This window comes from Watersipora subatra, chromosome 6, assembly GCF_963576615.1.
Source record: "Watersipora subatra chromosome 6, tzWatSuba1.1, whole genome shotgun sequence".
NCBI lineage: Eukaryota > Metazoa > Bryozoa > Gymnolaemata > Cheilostomatida > Watersiporidae > Watersipora > Watersipora subatra.
This window is the reverse complement of record NC_088713.1, coordinates 18,709,004-18,728,250: the sequence shown is the minus strand read 5'-3', so window position 1 is coordinate 18,728,250 and position 19,247 is coordinate 18,709,004. Positions and strand designations below refer to the sequence as shown.

At 33.4% G+C, this 19,247-nt stretch overlaps 1 protein-coding gene across 1 annotated transcript in view; it reads right to left on the bottom strand.

The window, feature by feature from the left end:
• The window catches only part of LOC137398496 (innexin unc-7-like), a 65,832-nt gene that overhangs the window by 3,970 nt on the left and 42,615 nt on the right, over positions 1 to 19,247 (bottom strand). The window contains exons 3-6 of the mRNA XM_068084613.1: positions 7,690 to 7,811; positions 5,027 to 5,159; positions 2,507 to 2,673; positions 286 to 403 (exon numbers count right to left, since the gene is read on the bottom strand). Coding sequence (XP_067940714.1) covers positions 286 to 403; positions 2,507 to 2,673; positions 5,027 to 5,159; positions 7,690 to 7,811 — 540 coding nt within the window. The remainder of the gene's footprint in view (positions 1 to 285; positions 404 to 2,506; positions 2,674 to 5,026; positions 5,160 to 7,689; positions 7,812 to 19,247) is intronic.

The window sequence follows — 19,247 nt, the reverse complement described above, 5'->3', positions numbered from 1 at the left end:
GGTTCGAAAAAAATTTCTGTCACAATTGTCGTACTTCGGAGCAAATTAACTTTTGTTTATTTAATTAGTTTCACAGAAAAAATAGTAAATCATATGTACATATTTCAATTATTTGCATACAGAATGAAAAACAACATATAAATCCACGATCACAAGTAAAAGCTTTGTACACTAATCAGTGGGTAGGAGTGCAAGTTGTGCACACCAGACAGAAGGTCGGAGTACATGCTCTGTACTAATACAAAGGTGACTAATACAAAGGTGACTAATATAAAGGTGACTCACCCAGAATGTAGTCAAGGAGAAAGATCTGTATGATGGCATTTATAATGTAGAGACATTTGGAAAACAAGTACATGATAAACACAAAGTTTCCATATCTTTTACCCATCGGGCTCTTTCTCTGCAAAAGACCAAACAAATCATCATAAAAATGACCAAGAAAACATTTACTATAATAAGTTTCCCATCAATATGTCTGTCAAAATCCACGCACAAAGGTTAGAAAAAATATCACTTTGAACAGAATTTGAACTCACAACCTTCAGTTCAGTAGTCCAACACTCGACCAACTGAGCCAATCAACCGATATGCCACATGTGGAATAATTGTGCAGTTGATTATTACACCTAGACTGCCACGGTAGTAGTTGTCAATAATGAGAGACTCATCATATTAAAATAACAGGTTGGATCAACAGAATTCTGTAAACCGGTCAACATTTTCTCAGGTTCTCTAGTATTACTAGAGTTGATATTGAAGCATTCCAATACAAAAGAAGAAATATTTGGTTTTAAATTACTTGGTCAGTCTGGTTAAATTATTTGGTTCAGTATGATGTCACAAGTAGTACTGTCTTGGCGTCAACTAAAAACTGTAGCAAAAGCATAATTTGTTGACTTATTCAGTTGAAAGATAACTATTTTATTTTTTCTATTGTCTATCTTTTTTAATGTTAACAATTCTTTATATTTTGGAAAGTTTTAAAAGCAAAGAACTTTTAGTGACAAACTTGTTTGTTTCTAGATTTAACGTTGATTGTTGCCAGTTAATCTTTGTTTTTTACTCTTAAACAAAAACAAATGAGCAAACAGATATTATTGCTGCAAGTTCAAATTCTATGCAACGTAACATTTTTTCCAATATCTAACAGAGGCTTTGAACAGACGGACAAACGGGTGGACAGACGGACAAACAGATGGATGGACAGATGGACAAACATGGCTTTTATTATTGGAAGATTATATGAAAGGTTGCAGCAAATATTAATTCCTGCAACGGCCAATCATCCACGTTAAGTTTGCATATATTAGCTATCCCATTTTAATTATTTGGTTAATTGTTTTCAATGGCAACTTCCTTTCACAGTAAAAAAATGTATTTAGTTCTTTCGTGAATCTCAACTAGATGCAGAGTGAGGATTTTTTGTAAGTTGTGAAAGAGAAAATCTGGATTTTGAATCACAGTAATAAAAGCTCACATTTTATTTATTTTGCAGTTCTTCTGTTTGTTCATGACATACTTCCTTCTAGTAGAGCTGACAACTTCTGTATTATTTTTTAATGTTTACTATGATAAGAGTGGCGGTGTCTGTCTATCTGTTCATTTGGAACCAGGGTTAAAGTTTAGGATGAAATATTGCCTTGCGCAGGACTCCAACTTGTTCTTAATAAGGTCTGACAACTCCAAAATATATGAAGTATTGCACAGTTTAGAAATAGCGTTTTAGAATCCTGTTGCTTTTCAGTTTGCTATTAAATTTCAATTTTTGAGAGTTGTCTGCTGTATAAATTTTGGCATTCTATTTCATATTGGTTAAAGTTGAAGTAGATTTAAAATAGCTAAGAATTCCATAACTCACTCATATTACCATCAAATACATTGACATTTTGTCAGGGTTGTCATTCCCTGTTTTACATTAGATTAAATCACTAGTTAGTTGCAAATAGTTGAGAATGTCATTATTTGGGAATTCCAAACCAGATGTTGGCAAATGTAATTATGATGCACATGTATAGCGAGCAAGTACGAAGTTTTTTGCTGCATCACTGATGTTATCTGGTTGTTATCTGGTCTGGCTTTGTTAGTTATGTAAACTGTTTTAGGTAATGTCAAGGAATGTTTATATCTTTGACTAATTACAGCAACTTTTACTGTAATAAGACTGTGTCCCAGGCCATACATACAGCGTGAAGAAAAAATATTGCATTGAACGCAAACCAAACTTGGCGATTCAGCTTAACAACAACGTATGCCCCACTCGACCACATTGCGGCATTTTGAAATAATTGTGGCGAGACTTTTTACGCATGACGATCTGTAACAATGCATGGGACTGCCAGTGTAATAGTCTGCAATAATGATAACCAACCATCATGAGAACAGTTTTTAAACTTGATCGTCAATGAACAATCTCAAAAATGTTAGTTTTACTAAAAATTGACTCAATAAAAGTCGGGCAAGACAAAAAATGAAAACCAGTAAGTAAATAGCTAAAAATACTCACACTCTTGTATGGTTGTCGGTAATTGATGAATCTAATCATGTTGCTAGCGAGAAAAGCAATTGTCTCATCTCTCTTCTCAGGCTCAATCATTTCCATGTCTCGGCAACTTTTGACAATATCCTTGATTCCATAGCCTGAGTGCTGAGCCACCATGTTCCAGAATGCCGCTAAAAGATAGATCTTGTTTGCAGCAAGCTTTCATCAAACATGTTTCTCTTGAGGCAATGCAAATAGTTCATAAATGGAAAGATAGCAATCTTGTTTTACTTTTAACTTGTGCATTGTCATCTGATCAAGGACGTTATATATGTTTCCCCGTCTCACCATATCAACAGCAAAAAGAAATATTTCTTTCATAGAAAATTCTACTAAGACAAGTGTACTAATGGTCACATATTCCAGCTCATCACATTTCCTTTGATCACATCTCAAAGATTTGAACATGTTGCCTTTTCACAAACTTGTTCATTTCTGCATTTGTGTTCCAGGTTTCAAAATCTTGCGCAAACTATGCCTAGAATATTTGTATTTATCCATCCACATAAGTGACAAACATTGTTTTCAGTTCCGTGACACCAACATACTACATCCACGATTGTATATTTTAGTTTATGAACTTTCTGTTACTGCACCCTACAATTCGCTATCTTGGCTATTCTGCAATACTGTTCAACTAGAAATTCCACTGTCATACAGCCCACGACCAAAGAGATATTGGAAAAAAAGAAAGGGTACTGATGGTTGAGAACTGCAATATTAGCAGCCATACGGCACTGCAGTGCAATAGGATAACTGCAATAGTAGCTGTAATGTAGTGGGTGTGGGTGTTATTAAATACAACAAAAAAGCAATAATGAAAGGAAAAGATTATATGTTTATATCTCTCTCCCTGCAATAGGAGAAATGCAGTATTGGCCAATATTAGAAGTAAAATGCACTGATATTATTAGAATAACCAATATTATTAATATAGTAATAATATGAAACCAGTGCACAATTTTCTTGACATTTCAAAACGTCATAGCTAGCAATATCAAGAAGTTGTGATATTTATATAGATTTTTCGAAAATCTGTACACGTTGTCATTGTTCTGTAGTCATCCAAACTTATAATTAAATATTGTAATAACATCATGAGGATCGTTAGAAAAAAAATCATCGCCATTTCCTTTACTTATACTGCATTGGACATCAGTTAGAATACCAAAGTACTCAAAAGTGTCTAAAATGTCAGTTACTTTGAAATCGGCAAAAATGAAACTTTCATGAAAGTTCATGGTAGTGAGATTACCAAGTTTTAAAGCACATCTGTTTATCAATAATACTACTAATAATAATCAATACCCAATAATTCCTGATTGTTGTCTTGTCAATTTTTGGCATGTAATGCAAAAAAAACGCAACATATTTTTAATATAATTCTCAATGATGCTGGTCTAACAGTTATAATTGCAGCTAAACATTATCTCATGTGAACTTCGTGTTTTGACCAGCAAAAAGCAACAATTAGAGTGTTTTTAATTTTGATTATGTGTCAAAATAAATATTCGTAATAAAGCTTATGTGTATTTTTCCCATCTAGTATTATTTCTTGGTTGTGATCTAGGACTAAAATAAAATTTTGCCCTTATTTTTAATTTATTTAATTGTTTATTTATAGCAGATCTTTTATCAGGATGACAGTATTTCAAAATTTGTGTATTTTTATAAACAAGTTTATAGGCATACTAACACTTGCAACAAATTTGCAACTTAAATTGCAAATGCCTTGTAAATTATTTTAGGCCTTTGAAATGAGAACAAAATTTATTTTCAATTTTTATGATATATTATAAACAACAGTTCTATTAGCTTTTATGTAAATTTTATTCATCTGCTAATATTGATTGTAATGTAAGATGACAATAAAAGTTATTTGTAATTTATTTAATGTCTTTCTATTTATAGGAGAACTCACAGATGCACTGTCAAAATTACAGTATTTCATGGGTTTTTTAATGTCTATAGACGTATGAACATTTTAAATATTGAAACCTACAAATTTAAAAGTGAATTTGCATTTTATATTCTTTAACGCACAAATTGGCTTAAAAAACTGTTTTGGTGAAAAGTGAGAAAAGAAAGGTCAACAAATCAGAAATAACAACAGAAAATTCAACTGTAGATTTTTAGGTTTCATTCTTAAACAAACTGTCAAAATACTGTAATTTTGATCATGCATCTGCGAGTTCCCGTATAACTTAAAGACAAATAAATTCTGCAGTCATCCTATATTGCAACCACGTGATAATGCTAACATTGTTATAATAACATAATGATATTAATTAATATATTAATTAACATTAATAATATAATTTGATTATATTAATATTGTTAACGTTAGTTTATATTAATATAACCTAATTTTATTATCATATTAACATTAATAATAATATAATAATAAAACCAAAATGATTTACATAGAGATACTAAAAACTACAAAAAACTGCTTTTGCTTTGTAGGGAAAAATGCCCTCTTACCTGGAACTAAAAAAAGAGCAGCCTGGATTGTAAGAATGATTGGAACCCACTGATAATACTGTAACTCCTGTTTATATGGTTGGTCGGGGTTTGGAATTGACTCATTCCAAGGCACATAGTACGTGTTGGCTATCTGTAATAGATAAGGAGTTATTTACACTTATAACTTTGAAAGCACAACTCCAAACTTCAACTTTTTTCTAAATTTGCTCATAACGAAATGCATTGTCAAATAAGTACTTTATATCATTAGTCATATATACCATAACACTTCTATTTAAATGCCATGATACTGCATTTTTAGCCTTTCTTTTATAGTGACGTTATACTAAAAGTGCCGTTCAAACAGAGAATGCGCAGTAAACACATTGCAGACAATATTTAAGGCCTAATAGCATTGATATACGTTTTCTGTGTTACAAGGCAACAGTTTTATTATCAACCTCCACCAAAAATGACATAGATGCTTTTGTCTACAGAACCGATAACAGCCATTGATGTTTTTCCACAGCAAAAGGGATATCGTGTTTAGTCAGCATTGCTGAATTGTTGCAATCGTTGCACAGCAGCCTGCAATCAACTCTCATAAATCACTGCATATGAAGCTTCTCCACCTAGGTGTGATTGTCAGCAATCTTGCAAAAATGACAACAGCTAAAGATTTTAATGACAACTGCTGCGGACATTCTACACTGCATTCAAAAGGTTTAAACTATTGCGTTTTGAAACAACCAATTAGCAATTCTAGGTTAAGTTGCAACAGGATGTTACAATTCAACCAGGAAAAGTTTCTATGGCAAACTGCATCAGATGAGGCAAGCATTCAGAGAGTTTGCTGTTTAATGAGGGAAACAGAGAGAAACTCTAGTCACTGTACAAAGTATTGTTGTGTGAGGTAATGTATATTTTCTAAGCCCCAGTAGTACAATATGGTACAAGCTCAATTATATCATTATCAATTATCATTATCATTCCGCTCAATTTTAAATAAGATTAAAACAGAAAGGATTGCCTCATAAAATGTTTTAACACCATCAGTCATTTTAAATAGGAGCCAGCACTTTCTGTATTTGTAAGTTTTCTTAATTGACGAATGATAAATAATTTATATATATTTGTTTCATTGAGATGAGTGGTCCTCAATGGACAGATTACAATTTTCATTGTATCTTTAATCTGGCTAATCTAATCTTATTCTAATTATTTGAAATCTGTTTCATTTGAGATTCGTTTAAGACATCTCACAGATCTGTTATTAATAAAAAGCAATTTTTCAATCAATATTAAATTGCCATAAACGATAAAAGTACAGTATGGATATATCAAAACCTTTTATATGTTTATTATGATAGAAGTTGTTTGAAATGTGCCAACTTTCATGGCATCACAAAATTCTGTAAGTGCAGTTAATGAAACAACTGAAATGTATGAAAAATATGATATCTGCTAGTACCCAGGCAGACCAGTGCATTGCAAGAGATTGTAAGAGATTGTCAAATGTTGGAAAAAAGTGTACAAAATGAGTATATGCGCAATAATGCTAGCACATGGAAGGCGAATGAGTAGCACAAGTAGTACTGCGCTGAGCAGTGACACTGAAGTTTGCAAGTTCAAATCCAGTACAGTTCAGTTTGTGTCTTACAACCTCCAACTATCAGACATACAGAAATATTGTCTCAGCTCTCATTATAGGAAAGTTTTAAAAAGTTTTAAAAAATCTTTAGACAAATTTGCTGTGATAATACTGTACTTCTAGTTGTTTTACAGTCAGCCAAGTAGATAGACAGATACACAATTACAGTGACAAGACATTGCGTTTGTAGTAGATCTCTGCTACTAATGCTAAAGTAGGCCTAATTCTTAGAAATTGTTACAAGAGAGGATAAATCTCGAAGAGAAGATTGAAGATTGAAGAAAGATTTTTTGTCTTCAATAAATTTGTAGACATTGCTGCTGTTTCATTTTTTTAACAATTCAAAATGTTACCTAAAAATAAGTATGTCATTAGATCTAGGTACAAAACACAATGAGAATGTACGTCAATTCCTTATGCTCTTCAAAGGGTTTGAGTGAAGTGAGCATTGGCAGTGGTGGTACTTGAGTGAAAGTACTGACCCATTCTTTATTGCCCTCAATCACTTCCAAAAGTCAGTGATTTGAATTTTAATGTTCCATTACCTCATGGGCGCAAAGTGGTTTGCATAATTATGTTACCAGCAATACACAGACAGTTAATCTGTCAGATTTCATCCATATTTTTGAATTAAAAGGTTTATGCCAAGCTGTCAATTTCTAATATTATCTGCCTCTGGTGGCATATTGACTTATTGAAATACCGATTCATTGCTCATCTGATCATAAAAATGTCATGCAAAAATTTATTGGAATAGCTAACTCACCACTTTGGACAAACTGAAAAATTAAAAAGTACGTTTGTCATTACTAGTTGCAATGAAGGAAAAATTTTTTTGGGTTATATCACGCACACAGTAAAAAATGTCTGTTATTTTGTCATCTCTGCATGCTATTGTATAAACAATACAAAGGTTTGGCAGGTAACCTGTCGCCTAACATGACCTGGGATGGCAGATAAACTGTCACCTAACATGACACGACATGGCAGGTAAGCTGTCACCCGTGTTCAACTAGACACTCCAACCTACCCAGCAGATGTTGTCCATGTATTCGATCCAGTTGTCTTCAAACTCCTGGGGCTCGTAGCAATCTATCGGGTCACCGATATAGGATGAAGAGGAGATGAGCAGGGCAAATGCGATGATCAAACCTGCAAAATATAAAATCATTTATATTATTAAATAAAATTTTGTAATATAATGTAATGTTCAATGCCACAGTTGTTGATCTTGTAGTAAATTTCATCTATAATAATACGTAACAGGTTAAAATGTTGGAGTTTAATATTTTTTACTAGGGAATACAACTCCAAAATGATAAATTGTCCCAGCGAATACACATTGTTATATATATTATTAAACCTCATTTTATCATTGTGGGTCTGTCTGTGTGTCTTTCTTTGTGTCTGTATGTTGGTCTATCTGTTAGTCTGTCTGTGTGTGTCTCTGTGTTTCTGTGTGTCTGTCTGTGTGTCTGTCTGCCTGTGTGTCTGTCTGTGTGTTTGTCTGTTGGTCTGTATGTTGGTCTATCTGGTAGTCTGTCTGAGTGTCTGTCTGTGTGTCTGTCTGTGTGTCTGTGTGTCATATGTGTGTGTCTGTCTGTGTGTCTGTCTGTCTGTTGGTCTGTAGAAATGTCATGCATTTCCACATTTTTTGCTCAACTTTGTGTGTACTTCACCCGCATATGCTCTGTGGCTTCCATCATATCACCAATATATTTTGTTTCAAAACCCGATTTGGCTCCAAAAACAGCTTCTTAAACACCCACCTGCTGACTCTGATTGAAAATAAAATAAATCCCTGGCATCACCAGGCTTACTGATAGTCAAAGTTATTCTTATTGTTATTGTTCTTATATTACGGCTCTTAATGTTATGCCTATTTTATTTATTATTATTATCAGCAAACTACAAAAACTATAAAATATCATTACTCTTCATGTATTATCAAAAATGAACATTGTTAAAGTTCTTGTTGCAGTAGCTGGCGTCACTAACAATATTTCTATTATTTTTGTTACTAATATCATCACTACTACTATTTTTGTTCTTATTGTGTTATTGTAGCAGTTTTTAATGTTTTTGCTGTTTTTGTTGTTTTATTCTTCATCAAGTCTTAAAATTTGAAAAAATAGGGTACACTTTTTAAAGCAAGCACTTCCCTTATGCATTAATATAGCAAAATTGGCAAAATTTTACTTAAATAATTTATGTACAAGTCCAAACACAGAATATATAGTCAATTTAAATTTTAAAAGCCAGCTACTAGCAGCAACCTACTAATCATTGCATGTTGGTCTTTATTAGCACAATCATATTTTCATCATTAACTCATTAGCTGTTCTTAGATCGGATGTCATGTGATTAATTTGTTGGTATGATTCGTTAATCATGAAATACTTATACAGCCCACGCAAAACAGCCAAATATGTCTGCTTGGAAGAAAACAGTGTTGTTTATGGAACCAAATGATGACCTTTGTGTAGTTGTCAGCACATGTTTGAAAAGTAAACTGGAGTGTTGTAGCTTCTACTAAACAAATTCAATTAACATTTAATTAAAAATGAATTGACACAAATTTTTAGTGGAGTTTATCAAAAGGTATCGGTATTGTTTTATCATTTCCAATTGTTTTTGACGTTTGAGATGATCTGACTATCAGGATGTTTCAAAATTAGAATCAATAAAGTTTGATCACGATCGAAACCCTCAGATCAAGCGAAAGTGTGAATATGACGTCTATAGTTGCAAATTGACCGACAGAATAGAGACATGTAACGCTGCAACTAAAGGGCAATAGTCAATATCAACTATAGCAACTAGCAACTAGTGGTGTCATTTCGCAGATATTTTCTTTCTGAGTGTTTGAACCACTTTCCGAGTGTTTGAGCCACTTTCTGAGTGTTTGAGCCACTTTCTGAGTGTTTGAGCCACAATCAAGCTTGGTTGATTTTAATCTTTAAACATCCTGAGAGTCAAATCACATCAAAGATAAAAAAATTGGAAATTATAGAAAAATACTGATATTTTCTGATAAAATCTACTAGAATTTTGCGCAAGTTCATCGTTAAAAAAAAGTGTTGTAGATATATGTTATATGTTTGTTGACCTTTTGCATAATGGCACACAAAAGCTCAAAGGTCTGTACCAAAACAGTCCTAACCTCTAAATTTTTGACCGTATGAATTTTGGGGCATCACCAGAAGGAAACGGTTGCTCAAAGCTGTTAATATTTGTGAGTAGCAAATTCTAAACAGAGAAGAACAACTCCAAATTATTTCTATTTCTGAAAGTATTTCACTTGCAGAACTGACATTTGAGGAACATGGTGTCATTCGTTTACATATTGATTACATCATTTTGAAATGCTAGCACTCAAGCGCATGAGGTTAGAAATCATCTGTTTCGATGACAACTGCTGATGATGCCACCTCCCATGTGGACCCCTGCCAACAGCATTTCATAGATTTCTACAGGCAAACTTCCAAGGTGTCTATTGGCATTGTTTAGACAAGAGGAAATGCTGCCGGCATGCTTGCAGTAGCTGATTAATAAATTATTGCCATTCGATGTTCATCAGCCGTGTTTGTGAACATCTCCGCTGCCAACTGGCGCTATGCTAATCAGATAACGCACATTGCTGTACCTGTATGTTGTAAAAACTTTTAATACTGATCTTTATCAAAAAGTGCTTTTCCAAAAGACCTACTGCAGCCGTGGCTTAGCTGTGTAGAGCGACTAAATTGCAACCAACAGGCTGGGTTGGATTTCCCAAAAAAGACACTGGTGGTGACAAGAATGTACTCCACTTGTCTCAAATAGCTCTATGCAACTGGGCATGACTCCAATCATTCTAGGTTCCTTTACCACAGAGCTCAGACATGTCCAGCCAAGATTACAGAGACATTGTTTGTACAACAATGCAGTTAAAAACATTCACAGCCTCAACTTGCAGTAAGTTAAGCAAACAGCACACTCGTTCTCTGAGGGATTGCTTACATAAAAGCCCATTGAGAGTTATCATACCTCTGAACATGACTAATAAGTTACTGGTCAAGCTAACTGTCCCTTGCATTAGTTCATACTTTCATTATTGTAATAAAACTAGAGTACATTTTAGTTCATTTACCTACTTGTTAAGAAAACAATTATCTTAATATCACACATTCCAAATTTTAAATCACAAAACATCTACATGTAAGCTCACAGGTTGAATACAAAAATTCAAAAATTTAATGTTTTTTATCCAACTTTTGATATTTGTATTTCAATGGATGTATATCTAAATACGGTATACGTTTTTTGAAATACAAATTTCAAAAGAGTTATATATAGATCTTTTGAATGTATTATCTACATTTTTCTTTAGTGCCCTTGTGAATAATATTTTTCCCTTTAAATATATGTATTCTGGTAATGTTATACATAAATCAAACAAAAGTACCTCGTGTAAGGCTATTTCAAAGCTAATGCTTAAAGCTTAAAAAATATGTATAAGCTATAAAAATAGTAAAATTTACTACATCAGATGAAATCAAATGATCTGTGACTTTACCAAGCATTTCATTAGGCAAAAGATTTAGAGTTGTTTGCCCTATCTATTTTGCCTCTTCATTGGTTTACCTAAGCTGCAGCTTTTATCAGGCTTTAATCCTTCGTTTTTTCGTGACATCATTTTATCATTGTCGGCCATCTTTGTAGACAATTTTATTGTTAAAAACACAAAGCTTTTGCAATTAACTTTTGAAAACGATGCTTTTGTTTGCAATTTTTTTATTATAGTATCAAAACAACACCAAAAAGTACTATTAAATAGAAAAAACGATCGTTTTCTACAAATATGGCGGCTGTTTCGTAAACGAGCGCATGTGCAAATGACTTAATGATGTCAAACAAAACGATGGATAGCGTATAAGAGTTGATATTCTTATCACATAGCACATTATTTTGGTTCTCAGGCTATGAGCTTTCTGATAAGTGCAAGTATGTCCAACTTTGGCCAACTGTTTTGACCAGAGACCAACAGACTCGGTAACATCGCTGCTATTGTTAGGTAAAGAGGAGGGTAACCTAAATGCATAAAAATGTTTCCTAGAGTTGTATTTGACTCTTTCACGATTGATAGCCTTTATAATGACTTTCCTTAGTACCCTCACAAAAATATCTATCACGGTTCACAGCGTTAACAGATCTACTCAAAGTTTGCAACAATAGGTTTAGGATATTGGGTTATTAATTTGTCAAACGAACGAGCCAGAGAGTTATCTCTTTACTAAGACGTCACAGCATAATAGGCTATTTCCATTTTCTTGATTTAGTAAGGATTAAAAAAGAAATTGTAAACAGCAACCTAAATATATTTCTACCAGTAAAATTCTTCAACGTCAGGCCTTGGATATTTCTGATAACTACATTCTGATATCAGAGAATGGTGGTCTGCGTTTTGGTCAAACTACAAAAACCATAGTTTTTCTCTTTTGTAGCCGGTTTACCTAAACTAAACCTGGCTCTTATTTGTCAAATGTACTATTTCTTGTGCAGAGTTCTTGTTGATTTCAACATAAACTTAGATTAAAGTTTTACAAAGAGAACTCTGGCTTTTACGGAAAAACATGCAAATCGGCAACAAGGTTTCAACATGAATTAAAAACAAACACACAAAATTTGAGTAGATTTTATCGGAAATTATTAGTATTTGTTTATTTGTAATTGTTTTTCATGTTTGAGGTGATTTGCCTGCCAGGATGTTTCTAAATTGAAATCAACAAAACTTTATTGCGGTAAAATGCTCAGAAGAGAAATGAGTGCAAAATGACATCACTAGTTGCTATCATTGTTATAGTTGATATCGGCTATTGTGTTCAGCTGCAGCATTACGAATCGAATCGCTATTCTGTCGGTGTCTTTGATGATATAGACATCACAATATCATTTTCACTTGATCTTAGCGTTTTAATCGCATCAAAGTTTTGTCGAACTTAATCCTGAAACATCCTGGCAGTTAGGTTACCTCAGATATTAAAAACGACTGCAAATGATAGAAAAATACCTATACTCTTCAATGAACTTTATTAAAATCTCAGGCAAGTTCATCTCTGATTCTGTCAGAATGATCAGAAAGTTCCTTAGTTCAAAAAGAATCGAGCAGTTTAAATTGAATCCGCTTTCTAGAGACCCCAGCTAAGTAAACACATTTTCCGTTCTTCAATCACGTTGCTAAAAGTTTGACCTTATAGAAGTGGTTACAGTGAAACATTCAGAAGGTCAACAGATGAGCAGTTGCAGAGATAACAAACTGACATGTTGATCTGACGTTCGCAGTTTTCATATCAACAAACATTGTAAAAAGTTACATGAAGGAATTCCAATCAATACCAGGAGCATATAAACAATTGATAGTTGATTTATTTGATGCAGCTATCGCTCTGCCAACCTGTCAGAAATTGTAACAGCACGTTTTGCAAAAAAGATTCTCCGCAAACAAACATTTTGCATCAACAAGGCCTCATAATTACATGTTTCCACTCTTTCTAAATTGGCTATCCTGACGAATTTAGTTTAAACGAATTTTCGAAGATTCGATATGCAGCTAGCATTTATGTAATATCTTGAGAATCAATGCAGATATTGTTTTACTGTAAGATGCACTCTATTTAGAACAAAATTCTCTACAAGATAAGTATAAAATAAATTATCTGAAACCAACTCTCACAAAATTTCTGACGCTTCCTTTGCATTGAGCGAACTGGGTGAATGTCTTTTTGCCATGATGATAGCGATCTGGGTTTCCCGTTGTGAAAAATAACTAAAAGTGGAATTGTTTAGCAAAAAAACCTTCGATGGTTGCACATGATTGGCAACAAGGTTGTTTCGTTAGATACCAAATTTGATTGGTCTAGCTAGTGCGTAGGTTTTGTAATAAAAAGAAAAGTGAAACTCTATTGATAAGCTGATATATAGGCTTACAGTCTGTAATTCTATTACCGTGATTGCCAATAGGTTGGCGCGCAGTAGCAGAAGTTGGGAGGTTAAAATATGCCTAAAATTTTAGAAGATTTTATCAGAAAGTATCGATATTTTTCTATCACTTGCGATTGTTTTTGATGTTTGAGGTGATCTGACTGCTAGGATGTTTATAGATAAAAATCGAAAAACTTGAATATGCTTAAAAAGCTCAAATCGTCGGATGTAAAAGCTCTAAAGGGTAAGGTGATGGTTTGGTAGCAAGTCAGTCTACCAAGCTAAGTGTCATGAGTTCGAACCCTGTGGAAAGCAAGTTTTTTGTTAATCTGTATACCTGGCTTTGAACAGACAAATGGACTGATACAGCATTTATTATAGGAAAGATTTGGGTTATTTTGGACTTTTCAGTTTTTCACTTTTCTATAATTCTCTTAATTCACCTATAAATCTTTAGACTGAAACGAATTAAATGAAATTTAATATATGATATTAAAATACTCGCTTTGACAACTGACAGTTTTAGCATGCAAAGCAAGTCTTGGAACAAATTAACTTGAGTTTTGAGTGTACTTTGAGAATTTGTAGGGCCGGTCAAAAACTATGCCGCAAAAATTGTAATAATGCACAACTGTTTGTCTGCAAACAGTTGTGCATTAACCCTTTGACAGGGGAAACGACCAGAATGTCGTTTACCGGTTGCGTGGGAAACGACATTTATGTCTATTTCGGTAGACGTTTATAAAGCTGTCGTCTAGTAACGTTAAACAAAGGATATGAACACTAGTAAGTTTTAAATATCATCAACAAGATATCAGTCGATGATTTACAATATGAAACGATTATCTGAGAGGCGTTGCTTTGTGCTAAAAGCTAAACAAATTGCGATTCCTTGGAAAAGATTAAAAGTTGGAAAAACCAGTCAACATCGGCTCGACTTTCAAAACGGTAAAATAAAAGATTATTTTATCCTGCGATCGTTAGTGATTTTTTGTCTGATAAGAATAAAATTAATTCAAATGATAGAACTGATGTAAACTTTTTTGGACTTTTAATATACTTGGAATATGCAGAGAAAACGATCGTTATGGTGGCTCGCACGGCTACGTTATAGCGTTTGACTCTACCGAAAAAGATGCTTCCAAGCATTTCATACAGGGACAATTGCACATGGTTGTAATTTTTTTTGAGTAGTAGATATGTGAATGAATGTATAGGTACAAAAAATTTTGTTCATTGAACTAAATTTAAGATTTGAGCTATGCATGTTCATAAAATATCGATTTTATTGAATTTTCGAAAATAAATTACACGAGTTTCGGTTGTTTTTGGGGGGCTTATACCTGGTCAAAGGGTTAAGATTAACACACGTGTTAAATTTTTAAACTGAAAAACTTTCAAACGAATAAGTATCTGTCAATTTCAGCTAAAAGAATAAATTACTGTCTGGTAAATTTTAAAATTAAAATTACTATGAGTAGGAGTTGTCTTCTTCACTTAATACAAATTGAATCTGCCGACTAGCGCAACGTGAGCTTCACCCTTTTGAACATACCGTCCTTGCTAGGGACTTGGCAACTCGCCAAAAATGTCTAGTTTTCTACTGCAGGCTTGTATCTGGTTGTATTGAAAACTAGAGCCCTAGATTTTGATGGTCTATTGAGCAGACTATATAAGAGAGTATATCTGATGTCTGACTGCTTTTGATAGGAATTGAGTTGACAAAGGAGTCCGGCCATAGCTTGAAACTTTAGCAAGATTTAAATATGTAGGACAAAGGTCCAAGCAATCGCCATAAGTTAGTTAACTACAAGTATATTTGTAGAGATAGAAATGCAATAAGACTAGATGTCTATGTATGTATATATATGCATACATTTGTCATAGACATCCAAGGTAGGATGAACTTGTTGCCAGATTTAATATAGATACAGAACTACCCTGTTGCTCAAGTTATGTCGAAATAGAGAAAATCTCACACACCTGTAGCTATTGAGATAAATTTAATTAAATAGATGAATTTACACAACATTTTAGTAGATTCTATCAGAAATCAATATTTTTTTCATTTGTGATTGATTTTGATGTTTGAGGTAATATGACTGCCAGGATGTTTCAAGATTAAAATCAACAAAACTTGACCACAGTTCAAACGCTCAGATCAAGCGTACGTGCGATTATGATGTCTATAGTTGCAAAGACACCAATAGATTAGACTCGTGTAACGCTGCAACTTGAACGCAATTTAGCCAATATCAGCTAGTAGCATCATTTCAAACGTATTTTTCATTTTGTCGATCTTATCTTTGAAACATTCTGGCAGTCAGATCACCTCAAACATCAAAAACAATCACAAATGATAGACAAATATTGATACTTTCTGAATAAAACTAGTAAAATTTTGTATAAGGTCCTCTTTAATATGTGCGCGCAGCTAAAATTGTCAGAAAGGTTATTATGGTGGAAGAAGAAGCCATATTCACTAAGCTTTTGTTGTGAGCAAGTGAATCTGTACCAACTCGTATTTCCATACACAAATATTTGACAGGGTTTAGTGAAAGACAAGCCAACAGCCAGTAGAATAGCGAGGAAGATGTGTAACGGAGTATTATATGAGAAAATATTTATACGAGTAATAATAGAATTAGTCATTATAAAACCTTAAAATTTATACTGTTTTTTTCTGGTTGGTAGAAGTTTGCTGAACCAGGACAATATGGTTTTGAAAAGAAAAAGCAGTGTTGGTACCTCTGTGAACGTACTGACCAATTCTTTATTGCCTTGAATCACTTCCATGAGTCGGTGATTTGAATTTTTAATGTTCCATCACATTATAAGTGGAAGTGATTTGTATAATTGTATTACCAGCGAAATGAATACAACGTATAGTGCCAAGCAAAAGTAAGCAGAGAGAAATTTTATGTCCATCCTATCAATGTATTCGGTGGGTATTTGCGTCTGTCCGTGATTCAAACCCAGTATTTGTAATAATAACAGCCAAGCCCTAACGATATTTGTGAAATGCTTAGTCACTAGGCACCAAGAAGTCAAGCGTTGCATTCAAAGGTCAATGTCTCGCACAGATGTTAGCCCTAACCCGTTCAATTCATATTTCGAGTAGCATTGACAAGCGGTACAGGATATTAGTGTTTACAACTTGTGTTTTATTGGATAGCTCTGTTAAGATTAAAGCGTGTCTGGTTTTATGTTTGACACTTTATGAAAGTTCTGCTTTATGGAAATAGTATCAATAAGAATCCACACAACATTTTAACAAATTTTATCAGAAAATAACGGTATTTTTCTATCATTTTCGACTGTTTGTGACGTTTGAGTTAATCTGACTGCCAGCATGTTTCTAGCTTAAAATCGATATAACTTGATCATGAGTGAAACACTCAGAAAGAAAATTCATGCAAAACTCCATCACTAGTTTCTATCATTGATATAGTTGATAGCAGCTATCATTGATATAGTTGATAGCAGCTATCATTGCTATAGTTAATAGCAGCTATCATTGCTATAGTTGATAGCAGCTATCATTGCTATAGTTGATAGCAGCTTGTGCGTTCAAGTTACGTTGTTACCCATCTCTATTCTGTCAGTCTGTAATTACAGACATCGCAATCGCACTTTCCATTAATCTTAATGTTTTAACCAAGATCGAGTTTTATCGATTTTAATCTTGAAACATCCTGGTAGTCCAATCACCTCAAACATCAAACAATCACAATTGATTGAAAAATACCAATACTTTCTCATAATATGAGAAAGTAATATGGATTATATTATAATCCACTAAACATTTGTGTAAATTAATTTTTAATTAAATCTTGTTAGTTGAATTTGTTTAGTAGAAACTAAAATACTCCAGTTTCTTTCCCAACATGTGCTGACAACTACTCAACGGTCATCATTTGATTCTCTGATCAAAACTGTTTTCTTCCACGCAGACATATTTGACTGTTTTGGCGATACTTTCCGATAAAATATATTAAGATTTTGTAGAACTTCATCTTAGGCCGCTGCCTGTTGTGTAATGTTGATAGGCTACAAAATCAGCTGGTTTAGCCAGCTTATCATTTCACTGCATAAACAGTTGACCAGAGCTTGCTAATAAGACTGATTGAAAGCACCTTTGTCCACCACTCGCCTGCATCACAATCAGCTATAAACCACAATCAGCTGACACAAAGATTAAATGTGACTTTTGTGTGACCAACGCATTGGCGACGGTCAGCAACAAGTTGTATGCAAATCTATTCAAAATATGGCAGCTAGTGAATTTAGTATAAAATTTTGTGAGTTTTGCATATTTAATGTCGACCAAAACTGGCACCAAGCGGTGAGAAAAGATTTTCAAGTTGCGACAGAATTTTAATGGGTCACAACAATGAAGAGGTCAGTGGCAAAAATGTCTGAATATTTTTTACTACAGCTTCATTTGATACTAAATGCACGCCCGGGTAATAAAAAGTCTTTAGACAGAAAATTTGTTTTTTATTAACATATAGGCCTACAACATTTACGTTTCTAACTTTCAAACTTCATATCATGAGGAAAATCTTTTGTGCAGGTCAAATAAATCAGGGAACAAAATAAAATAACTATAAACGTGTTTGTATGTAAGCTATAGCTGGACACACACAAACACAGAAACACACACAGCCACACAAACTTTGAGAAATATATATATAGTTTAGGTCATAAAATGGTAAGTGCCTTGTTCAGCCACAAGCTTTGACTGACCCAAAAAGGAAGATTAAGAAATGTTTTTTATTTTCAGCCCAAATTGCTAGACTGCTTTCGTGACATTAATCCACAAACACGTTCATTGCAAGCAATTGTCTTTACTGCATTCTACTGCATTCTTGATATTCTAATCATTTACATAGAAAATGAACAAAGATTTCCAATTGAGCTTAAAATGATTGTTTAAAATAAGCCTGTTTTTTCACATTAAGCATTGGAGCTCTGGCAGTCTGTTCTAATAAATCTCCTCTCATGCAAGACTTTCCTAATGTCATTAAACCCACTCTCATCATAGTAAAGATTATTCTGTGAAAATGGAAGGTGGTCATTTAGCTCTGGAGATAAAGGGTCAGTCTTACAATCTGAAGGTCAAGGGTTCAAGACACATTTGAGGTAATAATTTGTGAAACACTTTAAAAACCACCTATATATGTTTTCAGTGTAAAGGTTTAGAGTAAGATTGCAAAGCGAGTGTTTTATATTATAGCAGATAATAAATAGATGCTTATTAAATGCTTTTATCGATTTACTCAAATAATTATTAAACTTTTTAAAAAGATCATTTAAATTGAGCAACAGATTTTTATGCTGTTATAATATTAATATTATTTAATATGTTCAACTTGCTTACTTTATGCATGTTCACATGATAAAGTAAGCAATTTTTGCATAAATACATGAAAAACTGACTTTTTTCAATTTTTGATGTATTTATGCGCGTTCACAGGCATAAATACATCAAAAATTTAACAAACAATTTTTAGTTTTCACTACCTTTTGGTAGAAGTAGATGTTCACAGGCGTTTGCTTTATACTCTTTAGTTCTATTAATGTATGAATGACAACAATAACAACTACAAAAAGGCGCTATCTCAC